General features: G+C 47.8%; 1 protein-coding gene across 1 annotated transcript in view; it reads right to left on the bottom strand.

Moving 5' to 3' along the window:
* The window catches only part of LOC122941232, a 31367-nt gene extending 6139 nt beyond the window's left edge, over nt 1-25228 (bottom strand). The window contains exons 1-3 of the mRNA XM_044298308.1: nt 25086-25228; nt 7795-8007; nt 16-129 (exon numbers count right to left, since the gene is read on the bottom strand). Of these exons, the coding sequence (XP_044154243.1) occupies nt 16-129; nt 7795-7998 (318 nt within the window). The 5' untranslated portion in view covers nt 7999-8007; nt 25086-25228. The remainder of the gene's footprint in view (nt 1-15; nt 130-7794; nt 8008-25085) is intronic.
* Between the last annotated feature and the right edge of the window lie 2360 nt (nt 25229-27588).

Here is a 27588-nt window from a genome sequence, read left to right as displayed (position 1 = left end):
TTTAGCGATACTTACCGGAAAGCCTACCCAGAAGTGGACCCCTGAATAGAAGATGCTCAAGCCCGGCTGTGTAATGCTGAAAATAATGGCCAACATGACAGACACCAAACCCAAGGAAAAATAGGCAACCTAGATAAAAGGGAGCACATATAATTATGTAAAGTATGCACTATGAAAATCAGTCTCCTGATGACTTGAGCTGGGTTCACTTTAGTCCCCATATACCAGTCTGGAAAAGAACTAACCCTTCAGCAAATAAGGCAACTACAATTCTACAGAGCTACAAGTTTAGTTCAGGCCCCTCACACATTGGGCCATCTAAGGCTACTTTCACATCAGGCACAGGATCTCAAAACCTGAATAAAACGCATCAGTTTCATTTAATACATCCAGATGCATCAGTTTCTTCCGGATCCAATTGTATTAAATAGAAAGTGAACAAACCAGATCCGGCTTGAAAATCAATAAGTCAATGGTGCCGCACCCGGTTTGCTCAGTTTTGCAGATCAGACACAAAACCGCAGCTTGCAGCGGTTTTGTGTCCGGTCAAAACATTGAAAAAAACGGAACGGAATGCATCCTGATCTGGTTTGTTCTGTTTTGACCCATTGACAATGAATGGGGACAAAACAGTGTTTGTCCAGATTTGAGATCCTCTGCCAGAAACGCATAAGTGAAAGTAGCCTAGACTGGTTATATAATCTGCTGACTGAGGGAAGAGCGAGCATCGGACGTCACTGGGCTCAGCGCATGCCCAGTGACGAAGATGAAGCTGCTGCCCTCAGTCTCCTGCTGATTGCACAGGCGCAGCCCTCAGTGGGTACTGCGCCTGTGCGAAAGTTCGTTCGGCGTGAGGGAGGGGGAGGAGAGGGAGGAGAGGCTGTGGCAGGCTGGGGGCGGCGGTTAGAAAGTACAAGGAAGGCGGGCTGGGCACTGAAAGAGGGGCGGTACTGGGCTCTCTAAGAAGAAAAAAACGCCCCTCTGGGCACCTTCAGGACACATTTACATATCAATCAAAGTCGTTTTTTGCAGTAACTGCTGGACGGATTTCAAGATAAAAGAGCACAGCCTAATCCAGGTAAGCTGTGCTTCATGGCTGCTTTAAAATCGTTTTTTGGCTTAGGGGAGGTGACAGAATCCCTTTAAGTAGTACTATTCCTATCAGTTTAATCCCTGTTACGTTCACTAGTATTATTATTATTATAAAGTGTGTTAAGCACTACTATTCTTATCAGTTTAATCCCTGTTACGTCCCCTATCAGGGGACGTGTATATGGCATCGATTTTAAGAAACCGGGAGATGGAAAAAGATGGTCGGTCCTCCTACTTCAAATTTGGGGCACTGCGCGTCCAATCTAATGTGCCACCAGATATGAGTGGCGTGTTAAGTAGTACTATTCCTATCAATTTAATCCCTGTTACGCCCCCTATCAGGGGCCGATGTATGGAATAGATTTTAGACAACCGCAAAGAGTTGTCAATAGTTGACACACTCATGACATACATTTTATTTCTTGGTGTAGTGATGACTGTGCTTGTGCGCACGTTTAGGAGATTGCAGGCGATGGGGTTTTTTCAAAGTCTATGGTTGCGCTGAGGTAGTTCAGTGACAGTTAAGTGACCCAGAAAACAATGATTCTGCAGTGTGGGCCCATTGTTGGCCTAGTAGGCTTTAATGATCAACTTAGATGATCACAAAGAAAATTATGTTTTTTCTATGCAAAATTATCCAGCCGATCGCTTTTGGTCTGTTCACAATGAAGCAACGACCTTGTCATCTGGGGTGTGCCAACATTGCCATTGCCAACACACTCATAGAGGTGGTCGCTACATTGTGATACGGAAGCCCCTTCACCACAACAAGGTAACGATCACGAAGGGGAATTGACACATGTATGTGACTTTTTTTTTGTTTGTTTTTTGAAGCCACAGTGCAGCACCAGAGGCCAGAAAAATTAGGCATGTACACATGCCTGAAAAATTAGGTATTGTTGCAGCCGCTGCTGTAGCAGCGGCCAGAAAAATTGATGTTTGTTTTCCATGCAGAAAGTGCCCTAAAACATTGCGGCTTGAACCCTAGTACGTGGCGGATAAGTCACGCAAGTCATCCGGCATTCAGAGATAAAATACAGCAGCGTGTGGACCATTTTTAGCCCAAGGACAGCTCATCTCATCACCAGGCATTTTTTAGTCGAATGTATCGCCCACTGTCAGTCCCTTCGGGATCCATCCCTCATTCATCTTAATAAAGGTGAGGTAATCTAGACTTTTTTGACCTAGGTGACTTCTCTTCTCAGTGACAATATCTCCTGCTGCACTGAAGGTCTTTTCTGACAGGACACTTAAAGCAGGGCAGGCCACAAGTTCTATCGCAAATTGGCATAGCTCAGGCCACAGGTCAAGCCTGCACACCCAGTAGTCAAGGGGTTCATCGCTCCTCAGAGTGTAGATATCTGCAGTTAAGGCTGAGGTAGTCTGCTACCTGTCGGTCGAGTCGTTCTCTGAGGGTGGACCCCAAAGGGCTGTGGCGATGCGTAGGACTTAAAAAGCTCTGCATGTCCTCCATCAACAAGTCTGTAAAGCGTCTTGTCCTTGCTGGCGTGGTCGTGGTAGGAGGAGGATTACTTTCACCTCTTCCCCTGTTAGATTCCCGTCGTGCTGTGACATCACTCTTATACGCTGTGTAAAGCATACTTTTTAATTTATTTTGGAACTGCTGCATCCTTTCCGACTTCCGGCAATACGGTAACATTTCAGGCACTTTCTGCTTATACCGGGGATCTAGTAGCGTGGACACCCAGTACAGGTCGTTCTCCTTCAGCCTTTTTATACGAGGGTCCCTCAATAGGCACGACAGCATGAAAGACCCCATTTGCACAAGGTTGGATGCCGAGCTACTTATGTCCTGTTCCTCGTCCTCAGTGATCTCACTGAAGGTATGTTCTTCCCCCCAGCCACGTACAACACCACGGGTACCAGATAGGTGACAACGAGCACCCTGGGATGCCTGTTGTGGTTGGTCTTCCTCCTCCTCCTCAAAGCCACATTCCTCCTCTGACTCCTCTTCCTCACACTCCTCTTCCGGTGTTGCCGCAGGTCCAGCAAGCGATGCAGATAAGGCTGTTTCTGGTGGTGGTGATGGTGACCACAACTCTTCCTCTTCACGCTCATCTATGGCCTGATCCAGCACCCTTCGCAGGGCACGCTCCAGGAAGAAAACAAATGGGATGATGTCGCTGATGGTGCCTTCGGTGTGACTGACTAGGTTTGTCACCTCCTCAAAAGGACGCATGAGCCTACAGGCATTGCGCATGAGCGTCCAGTAACGTGGCAAAAAAATTCCCAGCTCCGCAGAGGCTGTCCTAGCAACCCGGTCATACAAATACTCGTTGACGGCTTTTTCTTGTTGGAGTAGGTGGTCGAACATTAGGAGTGTTGAATTCCAATGTGTCGGGCTGTCGCAAATCAAGCGCTTCACTGGCATGTTGTTTCGGCGCTGAATGTCTGAAAAGTGAGCCATGGCCGTGTAGGAACGCCTGAAATGGCCACACACCTTCCTGGCCTGCTTGAAGATGTCCTGTAATCCTGAGTACTTATGCACAAAGCGCTGTACGATCAGATTACACACATGTGCCATGCACGGCACATGTGTCAACTTGCCACAAATTGCTTCCGTTGTCACACACCACTTTGCCGATCTCCAGTTGGTGCGGAGTCAGCCACTGATCCACCTGTGCGTTCAGAGCGGACAGGAGTGCTGGTCCGGTGTGACTCTCTGCTTTCAGGCAAGTCAACCCCAAAACGGCGTGACACTGTCGTATCCGGGATGTGAAATAGCCCCTGGGGAGCTGGGGGGGTGCCGTTGATATGGAGCAAGACGCAGCAGCAGAAGAGGACTCAGCCGAGGAGGTTATGGAAGTGGATGGAGGAGGAGGAGTAGAGGAGGTGGCAGCAGGCCTGCCTGCAAGTCGTGGCGGTTTCACCAACTCCTCTGCAGAGCCACACATTCCATGCTTGGCAGCCGTCAGCAGGTTTACCCAATGCACAGTGTAGGTGATATACCTCCCCTGACTGTGCTTTGCAGACCAGGTATCAGTGGTCAGATGGATCCTTGCCCCAACACTGTGTGCCAGACATGCCATTACTTCCTTTTGCACAATCTAGTACAGGTTGGGGATTGCCTTTTGTGCAAAGAAATTTTGTCCGGGTACCTTCCACTGCGGTGTCCCAATAGCTATAAATTTTTTGAAGGCCTCAGACTTCACCAGCTTGTATGGTAAAAGCTGGAGGGCTAAGAGTTCAGACAAGCCAGCTGTCAGACGCCGGGCAAGGGGGTGACTTTGTGACATTGGCTTCTTACACTCAAACATGTCCTTGACAGACACCTGACTGTGGGCAGATGAGCAGGAACTGCTCAAGGCGAGAGACGGAGTGGCGGATGGTTGAGAGGGGGCAAGGAGGACAGCAGTGGCTGACGTGGCTGAAGATGCTGGACCAGGAGGAGGATGGTGGCTTTGAGTTTGTGTGCTGCTTGTACTCATGTGTTAATCCCATAGGCGTTTTGATGTGCGATCATGTGCCTTCGCAAATCAGTTGTACCTAGGTGGGTGTTGGACTTCCCATGACTCAGTTTCTTTTGGCACAGGTTGCAAATGTCATCGCTGTTGTCAGAGGCAGACACACAAAAAAATGCCACACTGTTGAGTTCTGCAATGACGCCATTCTGGTGGTGGCAACAGCATGCGTTGATTGGTGTGCTGTCTGGCTGACCCCGGGTGCTGATGCATGCCGTCTGACTGTGCCACTAGCTCCTTGCGACGACCTCCCCCTGCTTACAACTCATCTCCTCCTCCTCCTCTCTGTCTCCCCATCTGAATTTTCCCCCTGTTCTTCTTCTCTTCTAGCGGGCACCCACGTGACATCCACGGACACATCGTCATCACCAACCGCTTCACTTGTATCTGACAACTCAGCAAAGGAAGCGGCAGCGGGTACAACATCATTATAATCAAACCGTACGTCCATGTGTGTAATGCTGTCTGACTGAGACATATCCCTGTTATCTACATCCTCTAGCAATAATGGTTGCGCATCACTAATTTCATCCAACTGATGTGTAAATAACTCCTCTGACAGATCAAGTGAAGCAGCTGTGGTGGTAGTGGTGGCGGCGGGCGGGAGAGTGGTAACTTGAGAGAAGGTGCCCGAAGCTAAGCTGGAGAAGTATGGTGCATCAAGGTGTCCTGTGTTAGCCAGTCAACTATGTCCTCAGAACTTTTTTCGAGTTCAGGGTACACGGCCTCTGAACACTGGGCATTATTCTAGGGCCAAAGGGAATCACAGCACCACGATCCCGACGGCCCCTGTGGGGTGGCCTGCCTCTCCCTGTAATTTTTTTTTAGATTAGTGGTTCTTTGCATGCAAGCTACTGTGACACCAGATATGAGTGGCACTGTGCACTGGCAGAAGTTGGCAGAGTAGACGCTGTAGGCCTGACACACACGCTTGCAGACAACTAACTGCTATTCAATCTATTACAGTTGAATTTCTAGTTTTTTTTTTTATGTACACTACTGTTACACCAGATATGAGTGGCACTGGTGTGACACTGTGCCCTGGCAGGCCCTGAAACGCACACGTGTGAAGGGCAGGCAACTGACTGGTATTATTTCACAGTCAAATTTCGAGTTTCTTTAAATGAACACTACTGTTACACCAGATATGAGTGGCACTGGTGTGACACTGTGCCCTGGCAGGCCGTGAAACGCACACGTGTGAAGGGCAGGCAACTGACTGCTATTATTTCACAGTCAAATTTCATTTTTCTTAAATTTTTTTTTATGAACACTACTGTTACACCAGATATGAGTTGCACTGGTGTGACACTGTGCCCTGGCAGGCCATGAAACGCACACGTGTGAAGGCAACTGACTGCTATTATTTCACAGTCCAATTTCTAGTTTTTTTTTTTATGTACACTACTGTTACACCAGATATGAGTTGCACTGGTGTGACACTATGCCCTGGCAGGCCCTGAAACGCACACGTGTGAAGGGCAGGCAACTGACTGCTATTATTTCACAGTCAAATTTCTTTTCTTTTTTTATGAACACTACTGTTACACCAAATATGAGTGGCACTGTGCCCTGGCAGGCCCTGAAATGCACACGTGTGAAGGCAACTGACTGCTATTATTTCACAGTCCCAATTTATTTTTATTTTTTTATGCAAGCTATTGTGACACCAGATATGAGTGGTGGCACTGGGCAAGTGGGCACAGTATACGCTGTGAGCCTGACACACACGCTGGCAGGCAGGCAACTGCAATTAGATTACACAGGAAAAGAAAAAAAAAAAGACTGATGTTCTTGCCCTAAAAATGGCTTTTTGGGGTGCTGTCCTTACAGCAGAGATCAGATGAGTCCTTCAGGACTGGAGTGGACACTGAATACACTTGCCTAGCAATCGATTTCCCTATTAAATCAGCAGCAGCTACACTCTCCCTCCTCTCACTAAGAGTGCAGCTTCCGAATGAATCTATAATGGATGCTGTCCAGGAGGTGGGAGGGTCTGGGAGGGAGGGTCTGCTGCTGATTGGCTGGAATGTGTCTGCTGACTGTTAGGTACAGGGTCAAAGTTCACTCAATGATGACGAATAGGGGGCGGACCGAAAATCGCATATGTTCGCCTGCCGCGGCGAACTATTCGGGACATCTCTATTTCACAACAGCTGGAGTGCCGAAGGTTGATGATCCCTGCTCTACACTTGACTGTAGTTATCTGCTTATCATTACATTCAGTATTAGAATGACAGGTAAGACTACTTTCACACTCGCGTGTGGTGCGGATCCGTCTTGTATCTGCACAGACTGATCTGCACGATAATGCAAATGCTTGTATCCATTCAGAATGGATCTGTTTGCATTATTCTTTAAAAAAAAAGTCCAAGTCAAAACTGATCCGTCTTGGCTTACATTGAAAGTCAATGGAGGACGGATCGTTTTCAATTGCATCCGCGAAAATGGATCCGTCACCATTGACTTACATTGTAAGTCAGGACGGATCCGCTTGGCTCCGCATCATCAGGCGGACAAGCAAGCAGCGTTTTGGTGTCCGCCTCAAAAGCGGAACGGAGACCAAACGCAGCCAAACTGATGCATTCTGAACAGATCCTTATCCATTCAGAATGCATTGGGGCTGAACTGATCCGTTTTGGGCCGCTTGTGAGAGCCATGAAACGGATCTTACAAGCGGACCCAGAAACGGCAGTGTGAAAGTAGCCTAATATATATTTAGATAACACTGCTCCAACATTTACAATAATTGATATCACAACTTATCTTCTCCCTCCTGACCGCTGCACAGGTCAAAGAGCATGCTGAGAAAACTCTCTTGCAGAAGTCAATGAGTCAGCTGTCCATTGGTTGGGGGGCCGCACAGAATGGTATCGAGGGCCGCATTTGGCCCCTGGGCCGCAGTTTGTGCACCCCTACTGTAGAGGTTAGCTGCCCAAACCTGAGCCAAGGAACTGACTAGATTTTTTTCTTGCATCCACTTATAATCTTTTTAGGCACTGATGAGCAGTTTGCCTAGTATGGCCTATTATCATTAAGCTTCTTTATTACTGGCCATTTAGTACATAATATTGATGGAAAGAAATAGTATAATGAACTTGTTAAACCAAGAACTCTGAAGGACCTCATGAGTTCTGCAGAACTTACAAGATGCTTCTACTTGATCTCTGCATCTCTGCAAGGTCACTGATAGTAAAAAGCAGGCGAAAAAAAACCTTACCCCAAACCCTAAGTGGGCTGCAGAACCAGACACACGGGAGGGCTTGGTCTTTTGCCCACTTCTCTTCATGTCCCTGAAGAAACGGAAGGTATCCAACAAACAATCCAAGGCAGAACGCTGGTTAATAGTAACGTTTACCACAGTTCCCTCTGGAGTCTCACAGGAGACTTTGCCATTTTCAGTCTTTATGGAGCTGAGATCCATTGTGTCAAGCTTAAAGAGATGAAAATGAGAAAAAGAATGTATCAAAGAGGCTGGCAAGGATTTTGAGAATTAAAGGAGTTATTCCAAAATTCATGTAAAAAAAATGAAAAATCAGACAACATACAGTACATGACATGGCAATAATACAGCATATATGTCCCATACACACCACACATTCAAAACCTATATGTTAATATAAATAAAACATAACACAAGAGAGTGGAGATAAACCAATGGCCAAGGCCTGTTTATTAACTCATAAATAACCATAACACATTTTAGAGCCTAATCATGAACTCAGACTCAAACCATAATAATAACTTCAGAGTCCATCCTATACACAGGATGACCTATGTAAAACCACTCAGACAGGCCAATGACCATATTATTCCAACAGGGGGGGTGGGCGGGCACGCGGATCCAGGCTCCCCGGGATGGTGCGGACAAAAGGCAGGCCAGCGGAGCCAGGACAATTATAGCCCCACTTCTGAACCACACCACCAATCCGGCACCTGTTGCCAGGGTCCGGGTATCTCTACCCGAAACCCTGCAACAAGACAGGCCCTCAACATCAGCCAAATACGGCCTGAGTGGTTATTCTGCCCAGTGACCACCGCAAAAACGGCGGGATATTTTCCCTCCAAAACCCACTATAAAAATAGTATCACTGGGCAGAAATCAACCTCTGCCCAGTGAATAAAATAACCTTTACATGGGACAATGCTGATATAGCCATGTGGAACCCTCCTTTATGTCCAGCATCCGGCAAATCTCCAACAAAGCTAGAACCATCCCTGTACCTCACATGTTACCAGAGATCTCCACATTTATTGCCCTAGTTGTTCTGCTAGATTCCCTTTAGGCTGGCAGATCAGTTGGTGTGTTCTATCTGCTGCAGCTCTTTCCCTGTAACGGCCACAGCTTCTAACAGAAGATATGGCTGGTGACAGCTGAAGTATTAAACTGAGCGCGTTCGACCAGCTCAGTGAGGTGGACAAGAAAGAAGGAAAATAACAAACAGCAGGTGGCGCTATAAAGATAGATTTTATTGAATAGCTCCTGGCTATGCAAATGTTTAATTATTTGCAATTACAAAAAAATGTATATCCAGGAACTTGTTTGAAATGAATGAATCTGCATGTGTGGCGTGCCAGAACTGCAGGGGCGACACGTGAGATGCACGGTGGGCCGATGAGGGGCCAGTAATAATACAGTTCATCGGTTTACTCACGGTTAGCAGAAAGCCTCCCTGGGCCAGCAGCACAGTGATGAGGAAGACAGCACGAAATCCTCCGGGGCTCACTCTGTGGTAGGGAAGCACCAGCCTAGATGGAGGTTGAGGTGCCCTTGAGGACAGTGGTGTTTATGGTGCTTGTGGCGGCTGGGTCTCTTGGTGGTATTTGTCGTTACGCCAGTACCGTTTATTGTGGTACAACCAGTTTTAGTAATATTGAAGAATGAAGTAGACAGTGGTAGGATACAACTTTTACTGTAGCTGGTTTTAGTTGCGACATATACATCCAGACAGAATACAGTCTCTTGATATTTAGAGGAATTCTGTTGATCCACTGTTAATAGGTTTGGCTAGGTTCTGACTCAGGCTGTGGTTCTGCAGTACTCTTTTCTGGTAGGAGACTTTGGTTTAAAGGGGTTATCCCATCATAATGATCACTGTTAAATCTGTTAATGATTTGACAGTGATCATTTTTGTAAATATACTTTGTTAACAAATCCCCACCGATTAGGATAAAATTCATCCCCACTTACCTGATTGTTGTGACTCGGTCTCCCCTGGTTACGACCACTGTTCTTCTTGAAAAGCCGGAAGGTCGCGCTTGCCCAGAAGACGACTCCTTTTCTCCCGGCCGGTCCGCTCGCTGTTCTGAACGCGCACGCTGCCGCGCATGCGCGACAGTGACTTCTTCCCGGCCAGAATAGTACAGAGCTGCGAACGCGCACGCCGGCTCTGTAGGAATAAGTCACCATTGCGCATGCGCGGCGGCGTGCGCATTCATTCCAGCGCGCGGCACGGCCGGGAGAAGACTTCAATCAAGATGAAGCCCGCCCCCAGCCAGAATCCAGGAAGTGAACGCGCGGTGGCAGCAGGTAAGTATAGAAACGCTAAGTGGGATAACCCCTTTAAGGTCCCTTTTTAACCAGAGTAATTTGGTGAGGTTGCCTGTGGCTAAAGAATCCTTCACCTGGGTTCCCAAAGGTCTTTGATGCCTGGGTAGTGGCTATTGCCCTTTGGTTTTTAGTCTTTCTTTACTTTTCTCCTGAGCAGTTGTGTGCTTGATCTGCACTCTCTCAAAACTAAAAACAGACTGTCCACAGATAAGACCTGAGCTAGGATAGATGTCCCAGAGTGGTGCTATCCCCATCTAGTGGTGGGATGTATAAAGCACACTTGACCAGCCTATGAACAGGGATACAACAGGTGATGTAATGCAGAATGACATGCAACACAGTAATGAAGTATTACAGCTATTTTGCAGTTCCCACGTGTCATGAGTGGGACGCTGCACATGCATAACCAAAAATATACAATCTATAGAGAAACCAACATGCTGGACAAAATTCCATGCAAAAATTAATTTTTAGGCCTCATGCACATAAGATTATTCATTTTGTGGTCTGCAAAGGCCCCTTTCACACGAATGACACGGATTGTGTCAGGACGCGTTCAGGATGGGTTCAATGAAACTCGCACCATTTTGCAAGCAAGCTCAGTTTTGTCTGCAATTGCATTCAGTTTTTTCCACATGAGTGCAATCTGTTTTGATGCGTTTTTCACGCACTTGAAAAATAAACGGAAGGTTTACAAACAATGTCTCCTAGCAACCATCAGTGAAAAATGCATAACATCTGGAATGCATTTTTCACTGAAGCCCCATTCACTTCTATGGGGCCAGGGCCGCGTGAAAAATGCAGAATATAGAACATGCTGCGTTTCTCATGCAACACAGAACTTATTTGTAAAAAATAAATAAAAATGTATCTGTGATATGCGTTCACTTCACACATCACACCTGCGCGGAAAACTCGCTCTTGTGAAAGGGGCCTTAGGGACTGTATTATGTACTAATTATGATTTATTGTATTATAAACTGCAATATCAGGCTATTAATAGACATCCTATTACATCCTGCCACAGGCAACATGACAGACATGGGGGCCTTCAGAAAGCCTCTCAGCTGCCTTGACAACTACTTGGCAGCCCACATTTGGATTAACAGGGTGCTGATTGCGCCAGCGAGAGCAGGATGCCAGCTGAATAATAGCAGGCAGTGCAGCTGATGGCACGGTCTAAGCTCCTACGTCTGCACCATCACAGCATGGTACTATTATGGCGCTGAATGTTTACCTAGTTCTTACAGTGACCTAATAGTATGGTGCTGAACGGGAAATGGTTATTAATACATATACAGAACCATTTATATAAAAAACAGAAACTAATAGGAGTCCACTCAGAAGATGAAAAAGACAAATGGGACACCTAGTGGGCAAAAACAGTTACTCCCATACACTGCTGACAGAACCCTAATCCAGCAATCATCCTTTCCTTACGGTCAGCTACTAATGGAAAATATATGAATCTGTGTTCCTGAGGCTCAGGCAAGAAAGGGATGCAAATGAGCTCTTAACAAGCTCTGCCTCTAATGCCACCAGATGTAAGGCAGTTGTCCTATAAGTCAGTGTTCAGTGTTCAATCCTTTAAATAGGCTTTGAGACATGACTTGGATAATAAAGAAGCCAGCACCTCATCAGCAGACAGCTGTTTCAGGGTGTCTCTCATTAGTGCAGAGCAGAGAGTACTGGCTTAACTGCATGAGAGGCCTAAATCCGGATTTGGGGGTTACTATCTCTCCTGCAAAGAAATAGAACATGTTCTATTTTTTTGCAATGCGGAAAGGATCATGGACCCATTCAAATTGAATTGATCTGGATCCGTCTGTGGAATACGCAAATTGCGGTCCTTAATGCATGGAACGGCCGAGCAACAGAGACCTTAGGGCTCATGCACACGGCCGTTGCTATCCGATGCCCATATTGCGGTCTGCAAACAGCGGGTCTGCAATATACGGGCACCAGCCATGTGCACACCATATAATGGATATGGATCCTCTCACTATTGAGTGCTTCCGGAGTGCATGCACTTGCGCATCCGCAAATGGTGGCCACATGGCCGATGCCTGTGGAAATCTCCTGAGCCCTAATGCAAAATACATTGGTTATTTACTCAGGGCCTCTCCCCTAAACCTCTACTTTTCCCCAACCCCAGCCTTCCAAATAAACACACACAACCACTGTTCGGATTAAAATCGGCCACAGCAGGCGTTTTTATTAATAAAAATAAATACATAACATAAATAAAACAAAATTAACCCTGACGAGAAATCATTGAAGCCCCAAAATGTTATATCCATAAAAGCCCAACATGGCAATTCTTAACTCCAGCCATAGAATACCAGCACAGGGACACCAACTGATGGACGCCTCTCCGAACCAACCAAGTGCCTCAACTTTGAAAGTTCACCATTGAGGCCCTCCGCTTTCCAATACTGTCCTATACCACCAGCAGGATCTCCCACCGCCAACAACGTGCAGCTTGACCCCTACCTCCCTAAAGCCTGCACGTTCCTCCACAACCGCAACGCCCTTTCAATACCTCCTTGCAAATCCAAGGACCACAAATCAGTACCCACCACGTTCAAGTGGACACTATCCGCCCTCCAAAATTCTCCACTCGCCGACTCCAAATCAGAATGCCTGACCGCCACTGCCCCATTCCGAGCCACAAATCTCCTGATCGCCCTGTTAACCTTAATCCGCGGCTTATTAAGGCGATCCACAGAACGTGCCTCCCGCCATGTTTTCCGAGGCACTATATCGGACCAGACAGTTATCAAGCCCGGAAACAGGGACCACAGACGCAACAAATCAAATTTTATGTTCTTAATCAACTCTCTGCAAGGCCTAACACCTCCTTCAACACGCAGCGCCCCACAAAAAACAAAGGAGTGCCCGAGAATCCACACCAAAACCGCAGCACCTGCAACACAAAAAGAAAATAAAAACAAGAAAAAAAAAACCCACCAAATTAATAATAACGCCACCAGTCAATGCCCACCCAACCGAACATACGACTCAAAACATGAAGATTCCCACCTCCCAATTCTCTTAATCACCTCCACGCTCATGCCCAACCTGGCCGCATCCCTTGCTGCACCAATCCAGAAGGAATGATCTGTAAAATCTCTAGAGTCCATTTCCAACGCTCTTAAGCATTTCCTAAAAACTGCCACAAACTGGAAACTCGACAGGAACGACCCGTCCTTGTGCCTCAAAGTGGTCCACCCCCCAAAACTCACGTACAACCTGTATTCTCTCAAACAGCGGACCAGACATAAACACCCACGAACCTCAAACGTCGTCACTCTACAACCTCTACCCTCCCTATCTGTCTTAGACACACGAAGATGCACCACCACCCTGTCACCATACAAGTCGACATCTTTCCAAAACAAACCACCCTTACTACCAACACTTTTACACACCAATTCCCCTAACCTAAACGCACCTAAAAAAAAGCCAGAGAAAACGCCAACCTAAACAGTCTCACTTCACTCTCTGATTTGCAAACCAAGCCCATCTGTCACCACCAGACATCTGAGAAGCTCTGACAGACGTCCTTCAGAACCTCCTCAAAGGGTCGCTATGCGTGTTTATATCTCTGAGAGTCTGAGAAAGGGACACATAAGACCCTCGAAGTCACCTGTTGCCGCTGGTTTTTTCTTTGTTAAGAAAAAAGATGGTTCTTTAAGACCATATCTGGATTTCAGGGAGCTGAACAGTATCACAATTCGCGACCCTTATCCGCTTCCTCTGAACCCGGACCTGTTTAACCAGATTGTTGGGGTTACAGTTTTTTCCAAGTTGGATCTAAGAGGGGCATACAACCTGGTCAGGGTCAGAGAAGGAGACGAATGGAAGATGGCCTTTAATACCCCTGAGGGCCATTTTGAGAATTTGGTTATGCCTTTTGGTTTGATGAATGCTCCAGCCGTCTTTCAGCATTTTGTGAACAGCATTTTTTATCATTTAATGGGGAAATTTGTATTAGATGACATTTTGATTTTTTCTCCTGATTTCAAAACTCATAAGGAACACTTACGTCAGGTCTTGCTCATCCTGCGGGAGAATGAATTGTACGCTAAACTGGAAAAATGTGTGTTTGCGGTTCCAGAAATTCAATTTCTGGGGTTTATTCTCTCCGCTTCTGGTTTTCGCATGGACCCCGAGAAGGTCCGCGCTGTGCTTGAGTGGGAGCTTCCTGAGAATCAGAAGGCGCTGATCCGTTTTTTGGGTTTTGCCAATTATTACAGGAAGTTTATTTTGAATTATTCCTCTGTTGTTAAACCACTCACTGATATGACTAGAAAGGGGGTAGATTTTTCTTCCTGGTCGGTAGAGGCGCGTAAGGCCTTTTCTAATATCAAGGAGAGTTTTGCTTCCGCTCCCATCTTGGTACAACCTGATATTTCTCCACCCTTCATAGTTGAGGTTGATGCTTCTGAGGTGGGTATGGGTGCGGTCTTGTCTCAGGGTTCCTCTCCTGCCAAATGGCGACCGTGTGCCTTTTTCTCGAAGAAACTCTCCTCCGCAGAGAGAAATTACGATGTGGGAGATAGGGAATTGTTGGCCATCAAGTTGGCTTTTGAGGAATGGCGCCATTGGCTAGAGGGAGCCAATCTACTTGGAGTCAGCCAAGCGTCTGAACCCGAGACAGGCCAGATGGTCTTTGTTCTTTTCAAGGTTTAATTTTGTTGTCACGTTCCGCCCTGGGGTTAAGAATGTGAAGGCAGATGCCCTGTCACGTTGTTTTCCGGGAGGTGGGAATTTGGAAGACTCGGGTCCCATTTTGGCTGAAGGTGTGGTGGTCTCTGCTCTTTTTCCTGAATTGGAGGCAAAGGTGCAGGCAGCCCAGTCAGAGGCTCCTGATCTTTGTCCTCCTGGGAGGTTGTTTGTGCCTCTCGCTTTAAGACACAAGATTTTTAAGGAACACCACGATACGGTCCTTGCTGGGCACCCGGGGGCAAGAGCCACAGTGGATCTCATCGCTCGGAGAGTCTGGTGGCCTGCGCTTCGTAAGTCTGTTGAGGGTTTTGTGGCAGCCTGCGAGACTTGCGCTTGTGCCAAAGTCCCTCATTCACAGCCATCAGGTCCTCTCCTTCCCTTACCCATTCCTTCCCGTCCTTGGACACATCTGTCCATGGACTTCATAACGGACCTGCCTCGTTCCTCGGGGAAGACTGTGATTCTGGTGGTGGTGGACCGTTTTAGCAAAATGGTGCATTTCACCCCTTTTCCTGGTTTGCCCAATGCTAAGACGCTGGCGCAGGCATTTATTGATCACATTGTCAAATTGCATGGTATTCCTTCAGACATAGTCTCTGATAGGGGCACGCAGTTTGTTTCCAGATTCTGGAAGGCTTTCTGTTCTCGCTTGGGGGTTCGGTTGTCATTCTCTTCTGCTTTCCACCCACAGTCGAATGGCCAGACAGAGCGCGTCAATCAGAATCTGGAGACATATCTGCGCTGTTTTGTGGCGGAGAATCAGGAGGATTGGTGTTCTTTTTTGTCCCTTGCTGAGTTTGCTTTAAATAACCGTCGACAGGAGTCCTCTGATAAGTCACCATTTTTTGGTGCATATAGGTTTCATCCGCAGTTTGGGACTTTCTCGGGAGAGGGGTCTTCTGGTTTACCTGATGACGACAGATTCTCCTCGTCTTTGTCATCTATTTGGCAAAAGATTCAGGATAATCTAAAGAGCATGAGTGAGAGATATAAGCCTGTGGCAGATAAGAGATGTGTGCCTGGTCCGGACCTGAATGTTGGTGATCTGGTGTGGTTGTCTACCAAGAATATCAAATTGAAGGTTCCCTCCTGGAAGTTGGGTCCTAGGTTTATTAGGTCTTACAAAATCCTGTCTGTCATCAATCCTGTTGCCTACCGTCTTGATCTTCCTCATACTTGGAAGATCCATAATTTTTTTCATAAGTCCTTATTGAAACCTTATGTTCAATCCATTGTACCCTCGCCTTTGCCGCCTCCTCCTCCGATTATGGTTGATAGGAATCTTGAATTTCAGGTCTCTAGGATTGTGGATTCTCGTCTTGTCCGCGGTTCTCTCCAGTACCTCGTTCATTGGGAGGGTTATGGTCCTGAGGAGAGGATGTGGGTCCCAGTGACGGACATTAAGGCCACTCGTCTCATCAGGGCTTTCCATAGGTCCCATCCTGAGAAGGTGGGCTCTGAGTGTCCAGAGTCCACTCGTAGAGGGAGGGGTACGGTCACAACCAGACAGCTGAGAAGCTCTGACAGAAGCCTTTCAGAACCTCCTCCTTGAGTTTTCTTTTGTTTTGGTTTTCAGTTCCTCATCTCGTTAGCCTCTCTCAGCTGTCATGTAGTTGGACTGATTGCATCCCTTTAAATTCCTCCCCATAATGCATTAGTGTGCGGCTTATACAACTTCCTGGAGTGTGTGTGCATGCTGATCCTATTTTCCAGTCTTCTACAAGATAAGTGCTGTACATTTATCTGTGATTTTCTGTTTGCTAGATCCCAGGTGACCCTGACTCCCTCCGTGTCTAGTGTAGGGAGCCGGTGGTTGTGTCCCCTCACTATTGTAGGATGTTCAGGTGGTATATAGTCGAGGTACGAGGATATGCGATCATCCACCATTGGGGTGTTCGCATAGGCTGAGCAGTCAGGGAGAGTGCCAGGTGTTATGCAGGGGTCTCCCTTTTGTTCCTTAGTTTTGGATCCAGTGAGTCATATATTCATTTTGCATTGTCTTGTTTCCTGTACACCTTCCGTGACATTCTCGTGTTGTCCGCGGTTCTCTCCAGTACCTCGTTCATTGGGAGGGTTATGGTCCTGAGGAGAGGATGTGGGTCCCAGTGACGGACATTAAGGCCACTCGTCTCATCAGGGCTTTCCATAGGTCCCATCCTAAGAAGGTGGGCTCTGAGTGTCCGGAGTCCACTCATAGAAGGAGGGGACATCTGAGAAGCTCTGACAGACGTCTTTCAGAACCTCCTCCTTGAGGTTCCTTTTGTTTTGCTTTCATTTTCTCATCTCGTTAGCCTCTCTCAGCTGTCATGTAGTTGCACTGATTGCATCCCTTTAAATCCCTCCCCATACTGCATCACTTTGCGGTTTATATTACTTCCTGGAGTGTGTGCATGCTGATCCTACTTCTGAGTCTTCTACAGATAAGTTTTGTTCATTCATTTGTGTTTTCCTGTTTGCTGGATCCCAGGTGACCCTGACTCCCTCTGTATCAAGTGTAGCGAGCTGGTGGTCATGTCCCCTCACTATTATAGGGTGTTCAGGTGTTATACAGTCAAGGTACGAGGATATGCGATCATCTACCATTGGAATTTTCGCATAGGATGAGCAGTTAGGGAGAGAGCCAGGTCTGATGCAGGGCTCTCCCTTTTGTTCCTTAGTTTTGGATCCAGTCAGATCGCCTGCACCACCCCTAGGTTATCGCATTGAAAACAAACTTTCCAATTGTTAAACTTGTCCTCCCAGAGCACCACAGCAAGCACTATCGGAAACAGCTCGAGCAGCGCAACATTCCTCACCCAGCCCCTCAACACCCAGGACTCAGGCCACCTCCCCGCACACCACTGCAGTACACTCCAAAACTCCAAAACCCCCGCCCCATGCAGCGTCTGAATATAAATAAAAATCAAAGCTATCCACCGCATCAACCATAACCAACGCCATGTTAAAATGCCTCAAAAACCCATCCAAACCGCTAAATCACCCTTCAACTCAGGACTCAACTGAAAAAAAAATGATGCGAAGAAACCCTCCATGACAAACGCCAACTTCCTACAAAAAAATTCGACCCATCGGAATAATCCGACAAGCAAAATTCAGCTTCCCTAACAGGAATTGTAACTCCCCCAAACGAAGTTTGGGAACCCTTAATGCCCTCTCCACTACCATCCTCAAATCCCGCACCTTGTCCTCCAGGCATCCGACACTCCATTTTAACCGTGTCAATAACTATTCCCAGAAAACTCAACTCAGTCGTGGCTCCACAGTCTTACCATCCGCCAACGGCACCCCAAACGACTCGAAAACTGACTGCAATTTTGACAATAATGCACAAACCCTCTAATTCGCTGGACCCAAACATAAAAAAATCATGGAGATAATGGATGAGCGAAGAACATTCCGACACATACTCCACCACCCATTCCAGGAAGGAACTAAATGTATTGAAGTATGCACAGGACACCGAGCACCCCATCGGTAAACACCTATCAACAAAATACCCACCGTCCCAGAAACAACCCAACAAATGCAAACTGTCTGGGTGAACGGCAAAAGATGAAACGCCGCCTTAATGTCAGTTTTCGCCAATAAGGTCCCCGGGCCCAATTTTTGTACCCAATCCACAGCCGCATCAAAGAAGGTATAGACCACCAAATAAAGCTCAGGATCAATACCCTCATTGACCGACGCCCCTTTTGGAAACTATAAATGATGAATATGCCGAAACTTGTTTGGCTCCTTCTTGGGCACCACACCCACTGGGGAAACCCTCAAAATAACTAACGGTAACTCCATGAAAGGCCCATCCATCCTACCCAACGCAACCTCCTTGGCCAATTTGACCAACACCACCTCCTGGTGTTCTAACGCCGAACACAGATTTTTTTGTAACCGCAATTTCTGACTCCCCCGGGCGAGACGGAATACCAAAACCCTTCGTAAAACCCCTCCTTAAAAATTCTGCCGCACCCCGATCTAGGTATCTATCTAGACACCGCGCCATCCCATTCACCTGCATCGGTGTCCGACCCGTCTGCAGCAGCTGGCTTCTCCTCTGTGTGGTCCTGGTATCTTCTCTCTGCTTAAGACAATTGCTGGTTTGACGCACCAGCCCATAAGACTAGGTTATAGAGGAGGATAATAAGAAAAAAATATTTTCCATTGCACCTCAGGTTTCACCCGCAATCAGACCCCCAGTGTTAATCAGACCTTAGATCAGACCCCCAGTGCCTCAGATCATCCCGCCATGTCAGCCATCAGCCCCCATGTCAGCCATAAGCCCCCCTGTCAGCCATCAAGCCCCCCTGTCAGCCATCAAGCGCCCCCTGTCAGCCATCGTGCCCCCCCATGTCAGCCATCAGCGCATATAAAATAAAATAACTTACCTCTCCTGCTCCTGGACGCCCTTTGCTCCTCACCACCAGCACTCTCGTTCTTCTTCCAGGTTCTCGGCTGTTAGCTGTGAAGGCTGCGCATAGTGAGGTCACATGGTGCACAGCCCTTTACAGCAGACAGCCGAGCAGGGGACCAGGAAGCAGTGAGTACAGATCCTTCACTGCTTCCTGGTCCTCCGGTACTAATAAATTGCTTCCAAAATGGAAGCGCTTCATTAGTATTCGCCCCATAAGGCCCAGGGGCGAAAAATACAGGGTATTTAAAAAAATCAAAGTTTTATCCCCCCCCCCCAGCCCGGTTAGTCTGCCTTATTATAGCACTGGCCCTGTCATTATGGTCCCACCGCATGCTAGGGCGGACCGCCTTCCTCGGATAAAACTGTTTGTCATACCTAAGTCACCCAGAACCCCCATAAACTCTATACGCCACCCCAATAGTATCCAAATAACAAATAAAAACGCTGAACAACTGTCCGGCGCCCTCACCCCAGTCACGCTCGCTAGAATGGCGAATGCCTGAAATGAATTTGCAAAAGTGCAAGGTATCAGACGATACCGCCGCTTTTCCTCTTCCTCTTTCTGAACCCCATCCCTCTTACCTAAGTCCAAATTAAAACGCTCCAAGGGGAGAAGGGAAAAAATGTTGATGTACTCCCCTTGCCATATCCTGTTTCTCACCTCCTGCTTCAAGTGCGCCCCAAGGGGGCCCTCAAGGCACACATACACCTCCCCTCTTACCACATCATCCACCCTGGGCCTCTTGTCCTCACAGTCCGCCTGCGTTTGAACTGACACCGAACCGCCAACCCTGACACCTGCACCTCCACTCGCCCCACTGACTCCTGCCCCCACCCCCCAGGCTTGCAGGGGCGCCGCACCCGACACCCCTACCCCACCCCTGCAACCCTCCAAGCACCTCATTCTGACCCGCGCCAAAACCACCTAGCCCAGCACCATGAGCTAACGCAAGGAACACCCCCAATGCTGCCTCACCTGGCTGCCGGGGTGCTGTGAACCCCGCAGCTGACAGTCTTGAATCATGACGCTCCACCACAGATGCACGACCACTCCAAACGCCATCGACCCGCTTGCACACCGCATCCCAGCATCCTCCGTGTCTTCTTATTCCTTGTGGGCAAGACCAGCCAAGCGCTGTCCATCAAGTGGATGAAGCCTCTGCACACCCCTCTTCTCTCTGTGCACAGCCTTGTGTCTCCCACGCTGAGCAGGCCTCCCTCCACCGAGATTAGGGAGCCTGCAGTACCAGGTCCTGGCACCACGCCGCCGAGGACAGGGTACTGGTCCCCCCGCCCTGCACTGGATCTCGCCGACATGCCAGATTCCTTCCACACCGGGAGAACCTGGAAGGAGCTGAAACGCTGGCCTCCTGGTGCGGAGGGTCCCCTGAGGGGCTCCTAACTCGGCACTGGACCCTGGGGGTGTCCTCCGGGCTCAGGCGCACCGGCGGCCATACCCACCACGGCCATCTAGCGCTCAGCAGAGGGCTCGCTGTACCCACCGCCTCCCCCTGCAACAGGCTGGCTACCTGTTCCTGCAGCCAGTTCGGGCCCCTGGCCTCTGCTGCCGTCCTCAATTGCTGCAACACTTCCTCCACTTAGTGGGACATCGCGCCAGTAAGTGTTCTCAGTTCCTAGCTCTAACCAAAATGGGGTTGCATGAAAATCGCAAGCATCCGCAAGCAAGTGCGGTTTCGGTGCGATTTTCACGCATGGTTGCTAGGAGACGATCGGGATGGAGACGATCATTATTATTTTCCCTTATAACATGGTTATAAGGGAAAATAATAGCATTCTGAATACAGAATGCATAGTACAATAGGGCTGGAGGGGTTAAAAAAATGAAAAAATAATTTACCTCACCTTAGGCCTCTTTCACACTTGCGTTGTCCGGATCCGGCGTGTACTCCACTTGCCGGAATTACACGCCGGATCCGGAAAAACGCAAGTGTACTGAAAGCATTTGAAGACGGATCCGTCTTCAAATGCTTTCAGTGTTACTATGGCAGCCAGGACGCTATTAAAGTCCTGGTTGCCATAGTAGGAGCGGGGAGCGGGGGAGCGGTATACTTACAGTCCGCGCGGCTCCCGGGGCGCTCCAGAATGACGTCAGAGTGCCCCATGCGCATGGATGACGTGTCATGCGATCACGTGATCCATGCGCTTGGGGCGCCCTGACGTCACTCTGGAGCGCCCCGGGAGCCGCACGGATGGTAAGTATGCTGCTCCCCCGCTCCCCGCTACACTTTACCATGGCTGCCAGGACTTTAGCGTCCCGGCAGCCATGGTAACCATTGAGAAAAAGCTAAACGTTGGATCCGGCAATGCGCCGAAACGACGTTTAGCTTAAGGCCGGATCCGGATCAATGCCTTTCAATGGGCATTCATTCCGGATCCGGCCTTGCAGCAAGATTTCAGGATTTTTGTACAGAGCAAAAAGCGCAGCATGCTGCGGTATTTTCTCCGGCCAAAAAACTGAAGACATCCTGATGCATCCTGAACGGATTTCACTCCATTCAGAATGCATTAGAATAAAATTGATCAGGATTCTTCCGGCATAGAGCCCCGACGACGGAACTCTATGCCGGAAGAAAAGAACGCAAGTGTGAAAGAGCCCTTAATCCACTTGTTTGCGCAGCCGGCATCTCTTCTGTCTTCATCTGTGAGGAAAAGGACCTTTGATGACATCACTACGCTCATCACATGATCCATCACCATGGTGATGGATCATGTAAATGACCATGTGATGAGCGTAATCATCAAAGGTCCTATACCTCAAAGAAGAAGACAGAAGAGATGCTGGCTGGGCGAACAAGTGGATTATGATGAGTTAAATTATTATTTATTTTTTTAACCCCTCCAGCCCTATTGTACTATGCATTCTGTATTCAGAATGCTATTATTTCCCCTTATAACCATGTTATAAGGGGAGATAATACAATCTACACAACCTTGAACCCAAACCTGAACTTCTGTGAAAACGCATTGCACCCACGCGATAAAAACTGAACAACGAAACACAATCGCGGTCAAAACTGACTGCAATTGCGTACCTACTCGTGCAGGTTTGCCGCAATGCATCCAGGACCTTTATCCGGACACGCTCGTGTGAAAGAGGCCTAAGAGATCTGTACACCAGACATCACTGTGCTGGCCATGCCCCCCTGCACTGCCAGCTGCTGCTTAGTGCTCTCTCCCAGGATTCTTAACCCCTTCAGCAGCACATATTCAGGGCTGAAGTGTTTAGTGTGTAGCTGCAGGCAGTGAGGAGACAAATGCTGGGCACAGGAGCTGAAAGAGAAGTTCTGCAGAGCTTTGCAGGTAGGGGGAAGATCCTGTGTGTATTAGCAGTGTAATTGTACAGCTAGGACTTGTAGTCCTACACATACAACATGCTGTGCTATACACAGACAGGACCCGGCACCAGTAATTGGACCAGCCCTGCCAATCGTGCATACCCAGTCCTAAAGACTTGATAAAGGAGTATTGTCACTCCGAAATGTGTTGTCATCTGAACAAATAAATATCTCTTAGAAGACGTCATTTTCTATTGTGGTTTTGCGCCAAAAGGTATCACAGTGTTTACAAGTCAGGTACACAGCCCTTTCCCAGTAACATGCTGCAGAGTCCCCCAGCAGGCAGACATGTCGCTCAGGGCAGCTCTTGTATTCACTCCTTAGCAGTGTCATTATACAGCTGGTACTTGTAGTTCTACACATGCAACATGCTGCAGAGTCTCCCAGCAGGCAGACATGTCACTCAGGGCAGTACTTGTATTCACTCCCTTAGGCCTCATGCACACGACAGTTTTTTTTCACGGTGCGCAAAAACAGGGTGCGTAGGTCCGTGATCCGTGACCGTTTTTTCGTCCGTGGGTCTTCCTTGATTTTTGGAGGATCCTCGGACATGAAAAAAAAGTCGTTTTGGTGTCCGCCTGGCCGTGCGGAGCCAAACGGATCCGTCCTGAATTACAATGCAAGTCAATGGGGACGGATCCGTTTGACGTTGACACAATATGGTGCAATTGCAAACGGATCCATCCCCATTGACTTTCAATGTAAAGTCTGGAGTCTCTTTTATACCATCGGATCTGAGTTTTCTCCAATCCGATGGTATATTTTAACTTGAAGAGTCCCCATCACCATGGGAACGCCTCTATGTTAGAATATACTGTCGGATATGAGTTACATCGTGAAAACTCATATCCGACAGTATATTCTAACACTAGTTAGAATATACTACAAACTGTGTACATGACTGCCCCCTGCTGCCTGGCAGCACCCGATCTCTTACAGGGGGCCGTGATCAGCACAATTAACCCCTCAGGTGCCACACCTGAAGGGGTTAATTGTGCGTATCATAGCTGACGGACAGGATACACGGATCACGGTCTCGGCTGCAAAACGGTGCATTTTCCGATTTTTCCACGGACCCATTGAGAGTCAATGGGTCCGTGAACAAAAATGGAAAACGGCACAACGGCCACGGATGCACACAACGGTCGTGTGCATGAGGCCTTAGCAGTGTCATTATACAGCTGGGACTTGTAGTTCTACACATACAACATGCTGCAGAGTCTCCCAGCAGGCAGACATGTCACTCAGGGCAGCTCTTGTAGCCAGTCGCCACTCCCTTAGCAGTGTCATTATACAGCTGGGACTTGTAGTTCTATACATACAAAATGCTGCAGAGTCTCCCAGCAGGCGGACATGTCACTCAGGGCAGTACTTGTATTCACTCCCTTAGCAGTGTCATTATACAGCTGGGACTTGTAGTTCTATACATACAACATGCTGCAGAGTCTCCCAGCAGGCAGACATGTCACTCAGGGCAGCTCTTGTATCCACTCCCTTAGCAGTGTCATTATACAGCTGGGACTTGTAGTCCTACACATACAACATGCTGCAGAGTCTCCCAGCAGGCAGACATGTCACTCAGGGCAGCTCTTGTATCCACTCCCTTAGCAGTGTCATTATACAGCTGGGACTTGTAGTTCTACATATACAACATGCTGCTGAGTCTTCCAGCAGGCAGACATGCCACTCAGGGCAGTACTTGTATTCACTCCTTAGCAGTGTTATTATACAGCTGGGACTTGTAGTTCTACACATACAACATGCTGCTGAGTCTCCCAGCAGGCAGACATGTCACTCAAGGCAGTACTTGTATTCACTCCTTAGCAGTGTCATTATACAGCTGGGACTTGTAGTTCTACACATACAACATGCTGTAGAGTCTCCCAGCAGGCAGGCATGTCACTCAGGGCAGTACTTGTATTCACTCCCTTAGCAAAGCAGGGGAGGGGCAGAGATTGTTTGTTTTTATTGCAAGTAAACAAAGGGCCAGAAGAAAACCAGGGAAATAAGGAAATAGTTTTTTTTTTTTTAAATAAAACCTGCTTAGCTTAGTTATATATCGCTGACCGTCAGATTTATAGTGCTATATCTTTTTTTTCCATAACTCAGACCGATTTAACTCCCTCCAGCCCGGCCCTTCCTACCAAAACCTATCATGTCGGCCCCCCCCTAACTCCCGTCCTAGTCCAGCCTCACTTAACATGCCCTGGGGCCATTACAGCCTCTGCACCCCTGTAGCTACACCCCTGATAATATCCTTCATCTATGTGAATGAAGCTTGGACACAGGGTGGCTTTCAGGGCCAGTGACTAGGGAGAGACCTGCTTGGTTATATGAGCCATGTACTTTAAACTTCAGGATACGCAATGTAAATAACATTCTATATACTGGGACATTAGTACGAGTTTCCTCTGATCTTTATATATAATCACATAATTATTCCCAGCGGCTGTCCGCGTACTTACCTCCTCTCTCAGCTCGCACGCAGCCAGAAATTCTAAGCCTCAGGAAGACAGAGCAGCTCTGCCAGGAAAACACACTGTAAACTCCACAGACGAGAGGGAGGTGTGCCAGGAGAGGACGTCTGCCCTGCCTACAGTGGGCAGCCACATTTCCTAGTGGGCTAAACAACCTCATGATGTCATGCCCACGTCACCAGACTTACTTTCTGTGAGAGGAGCAACACTATGGAGTTTGCTAGAAAGCATGTTTTACCAAGCTTCTGGTCAGTGCCAGCAGACACTCACACTGTATACTGCAATATCAGCAGGAGAACCACATCCACAGCAGCAACGCTCTGCAGGGACTGGGAACTCTAGGGTGCACTGAGATGCAATGCTCTGCAGGGACTGGGAACTTTGGGTACACTGGGATGTTATGCTCTGCAGGGACTAGGAGCTCTAGGTGCACTTGCAACACTGCGGGGACTGGTAACTCTGGGTGCACTGAGATGCAATGCTCTGCAGAGACTGGGAACTTTGGGTACACTTGGATGCAATGCTCTGCAGGGCCTGGAATCATGGGTACACTTGGATGCAATGCTCTGTAGGGATTGGGAATCCTGGGTGCACTGAGATGCAGTACTCTGCAGGGCCTGGAAACTTTGGGTACACTGGGATACAATTGTAAGAGTTGGATTACCACTTTTGCACTCTCTCTTATGGTTAACCTAATGTCATTCTGTGTATTAATTTCCAGTTCCTGCAAAATGTTTTTTTTTTTTCGTATTTCTTATTTATGTAAATGTTAACATGTAATTTTCCTGGTACACCAGCAGATGGCGGCAAACATAGAAGAGCTATCTTAGCGAGAATGGAGCTTTCTATTCCATTCAAACACCCCACTATGTGGTGTGTTGGGCCTGTCCCACTTGCTACAGGGAGGGTGTTCTAGTTAGAGGTCAGAGTGAGAGTACCCACTGCTAGGGAAAGGCAGAAGGAGCCTATCCCTGTTGGACAAGCCTTTGCCAAACCAGCTGGAGCACCTTCAGCTCAGCTGGATATGGAGGCAGAAGCTTGAAGCCTTTGAAACCAGGATTAAAGTGTTCCCTGGACAAAGCTAGAGACAGACCAGATTACAAAGTTAAGTACAGCATAAAGAAGAAGCTGAGTTCTATAGCCAGCCTGTCAGCACAGCAGAGCCACAGAGCAACAGATGTAGCAGAGAGGAGTTTGCCTGCCACAGTTAATGCTAACGCCTGCTGGAACCAAGACAAAGCCTGAAACTGTTTGGAGAAACGTTTATGCAAATTAAAGCTGTTATAAACTTCACCACAAGGTCTGGACTCCATTTATTTTCTCATCCCGTTCATCAGCTGTGGAGCCACCACCTGGGGTTCAGCGTATCCAAGTAGGTGCATCGTGACACGTGCACCAACACAGGGACAGCAGAGGGCCCCTGTGCAAGGAATGTACCTGCCCCCCCCTCAAACCACAAATACAAATATACACATGCAAATAAAAAATATCTTGTGAATAGGGATCAATATGTTTACAGTATGTATATATATATTTTCATACTAGGTCACGCCTCTAACTCTGCCCAAAGCTTAACTGTGCACAACCAGTCCCCTTAAATGTCCCCACATAGTAATTATTCCCCCTTTGTACCTGCACATAGTAGTAATTCCCACACTGTGTCCCCTTCACAGTAGTTATGCCCAGATGTGCCCACTTCACAGCACTTATGCCCAGATATGCGCCCTTTCATAGCAGTTATTCCCAGATCTGTGCCCATTTCACAGTAGTTATGCCCAAATATGTGCCCCCTGCACAGTAGCTATGCCAGATATGTGTCCTCTCCCAAATAGTTATGTCCAGATATGTGCCCCTTCACAGTAGTTATGTCCAGATATGTGCCCCTTCACAGTAGTTATGTCCAGATATGTGCCCACATTGCTGAGAAAAATGTTTTATTATATGCAAATGGGGGCTTTGCAATTACTCTTAGAGGCTCCACGCTCTCTGTAACTGTTGCGCCCTCTGCCCTTTGACATTGCCAGTTGTGATGACTAGAGTTGAGCGGACACCTGGAAGTTCGGGTTTGGCTGAACTTTGCAAAAAAAAAGTTTGAGTTCGGGACCCAAACTTGACCCCGAACCCGAACCCCATTAAAGTCAATGGGGACCCGATCTTTGGAGCACTAAAATGGCTCTAAAAAAGTAATGGAAAGGGTTAGAGCAGGCATCCTCAAACTGTGGCCCTCCAGCTGTTGTAAAACTACAACTTCCACAATGCCCTGCTGTAGGCTGATACCTGTAGGCTGTTCGGGCATGCTGGGAGTTGTAGTTTTGCAACAGCTGGAGGGTCACAGTTTGAGGATGCCTTGGCTAGATGGATGCCAAAAGCAGCAAAATGTGGTTAAGAGTATGGCAAGTGCTCTGCAAACAAATGTTTTTATTTTTTTTGTTTAAATTAGGGTAGACCCCAAAACATTGGGAAATCTAAAAAATAAAACAATGAGAAAGTG

Source organism: Bufo gargarizans, chromosome 6 (genome assembly GCF_014858855.1).
Source record: "Bufo gargarizans isolate SCDJY-AF-19 chromosome 6, ASM1485885v1, whole genome shotgun sequence".
NCBI classification, from domain to species: domain Eukaryota; kingdom Metazoa; phylum Chordata; class Amphibia; order Anura; family Bufonidae; genus Bufo; species Bufo gargarizans.
The sequence above is the reverse complement of the archived record's forward strand: the minus strand, read 5'-3'. Positions and strand labels throughout refer to the sequence as shown.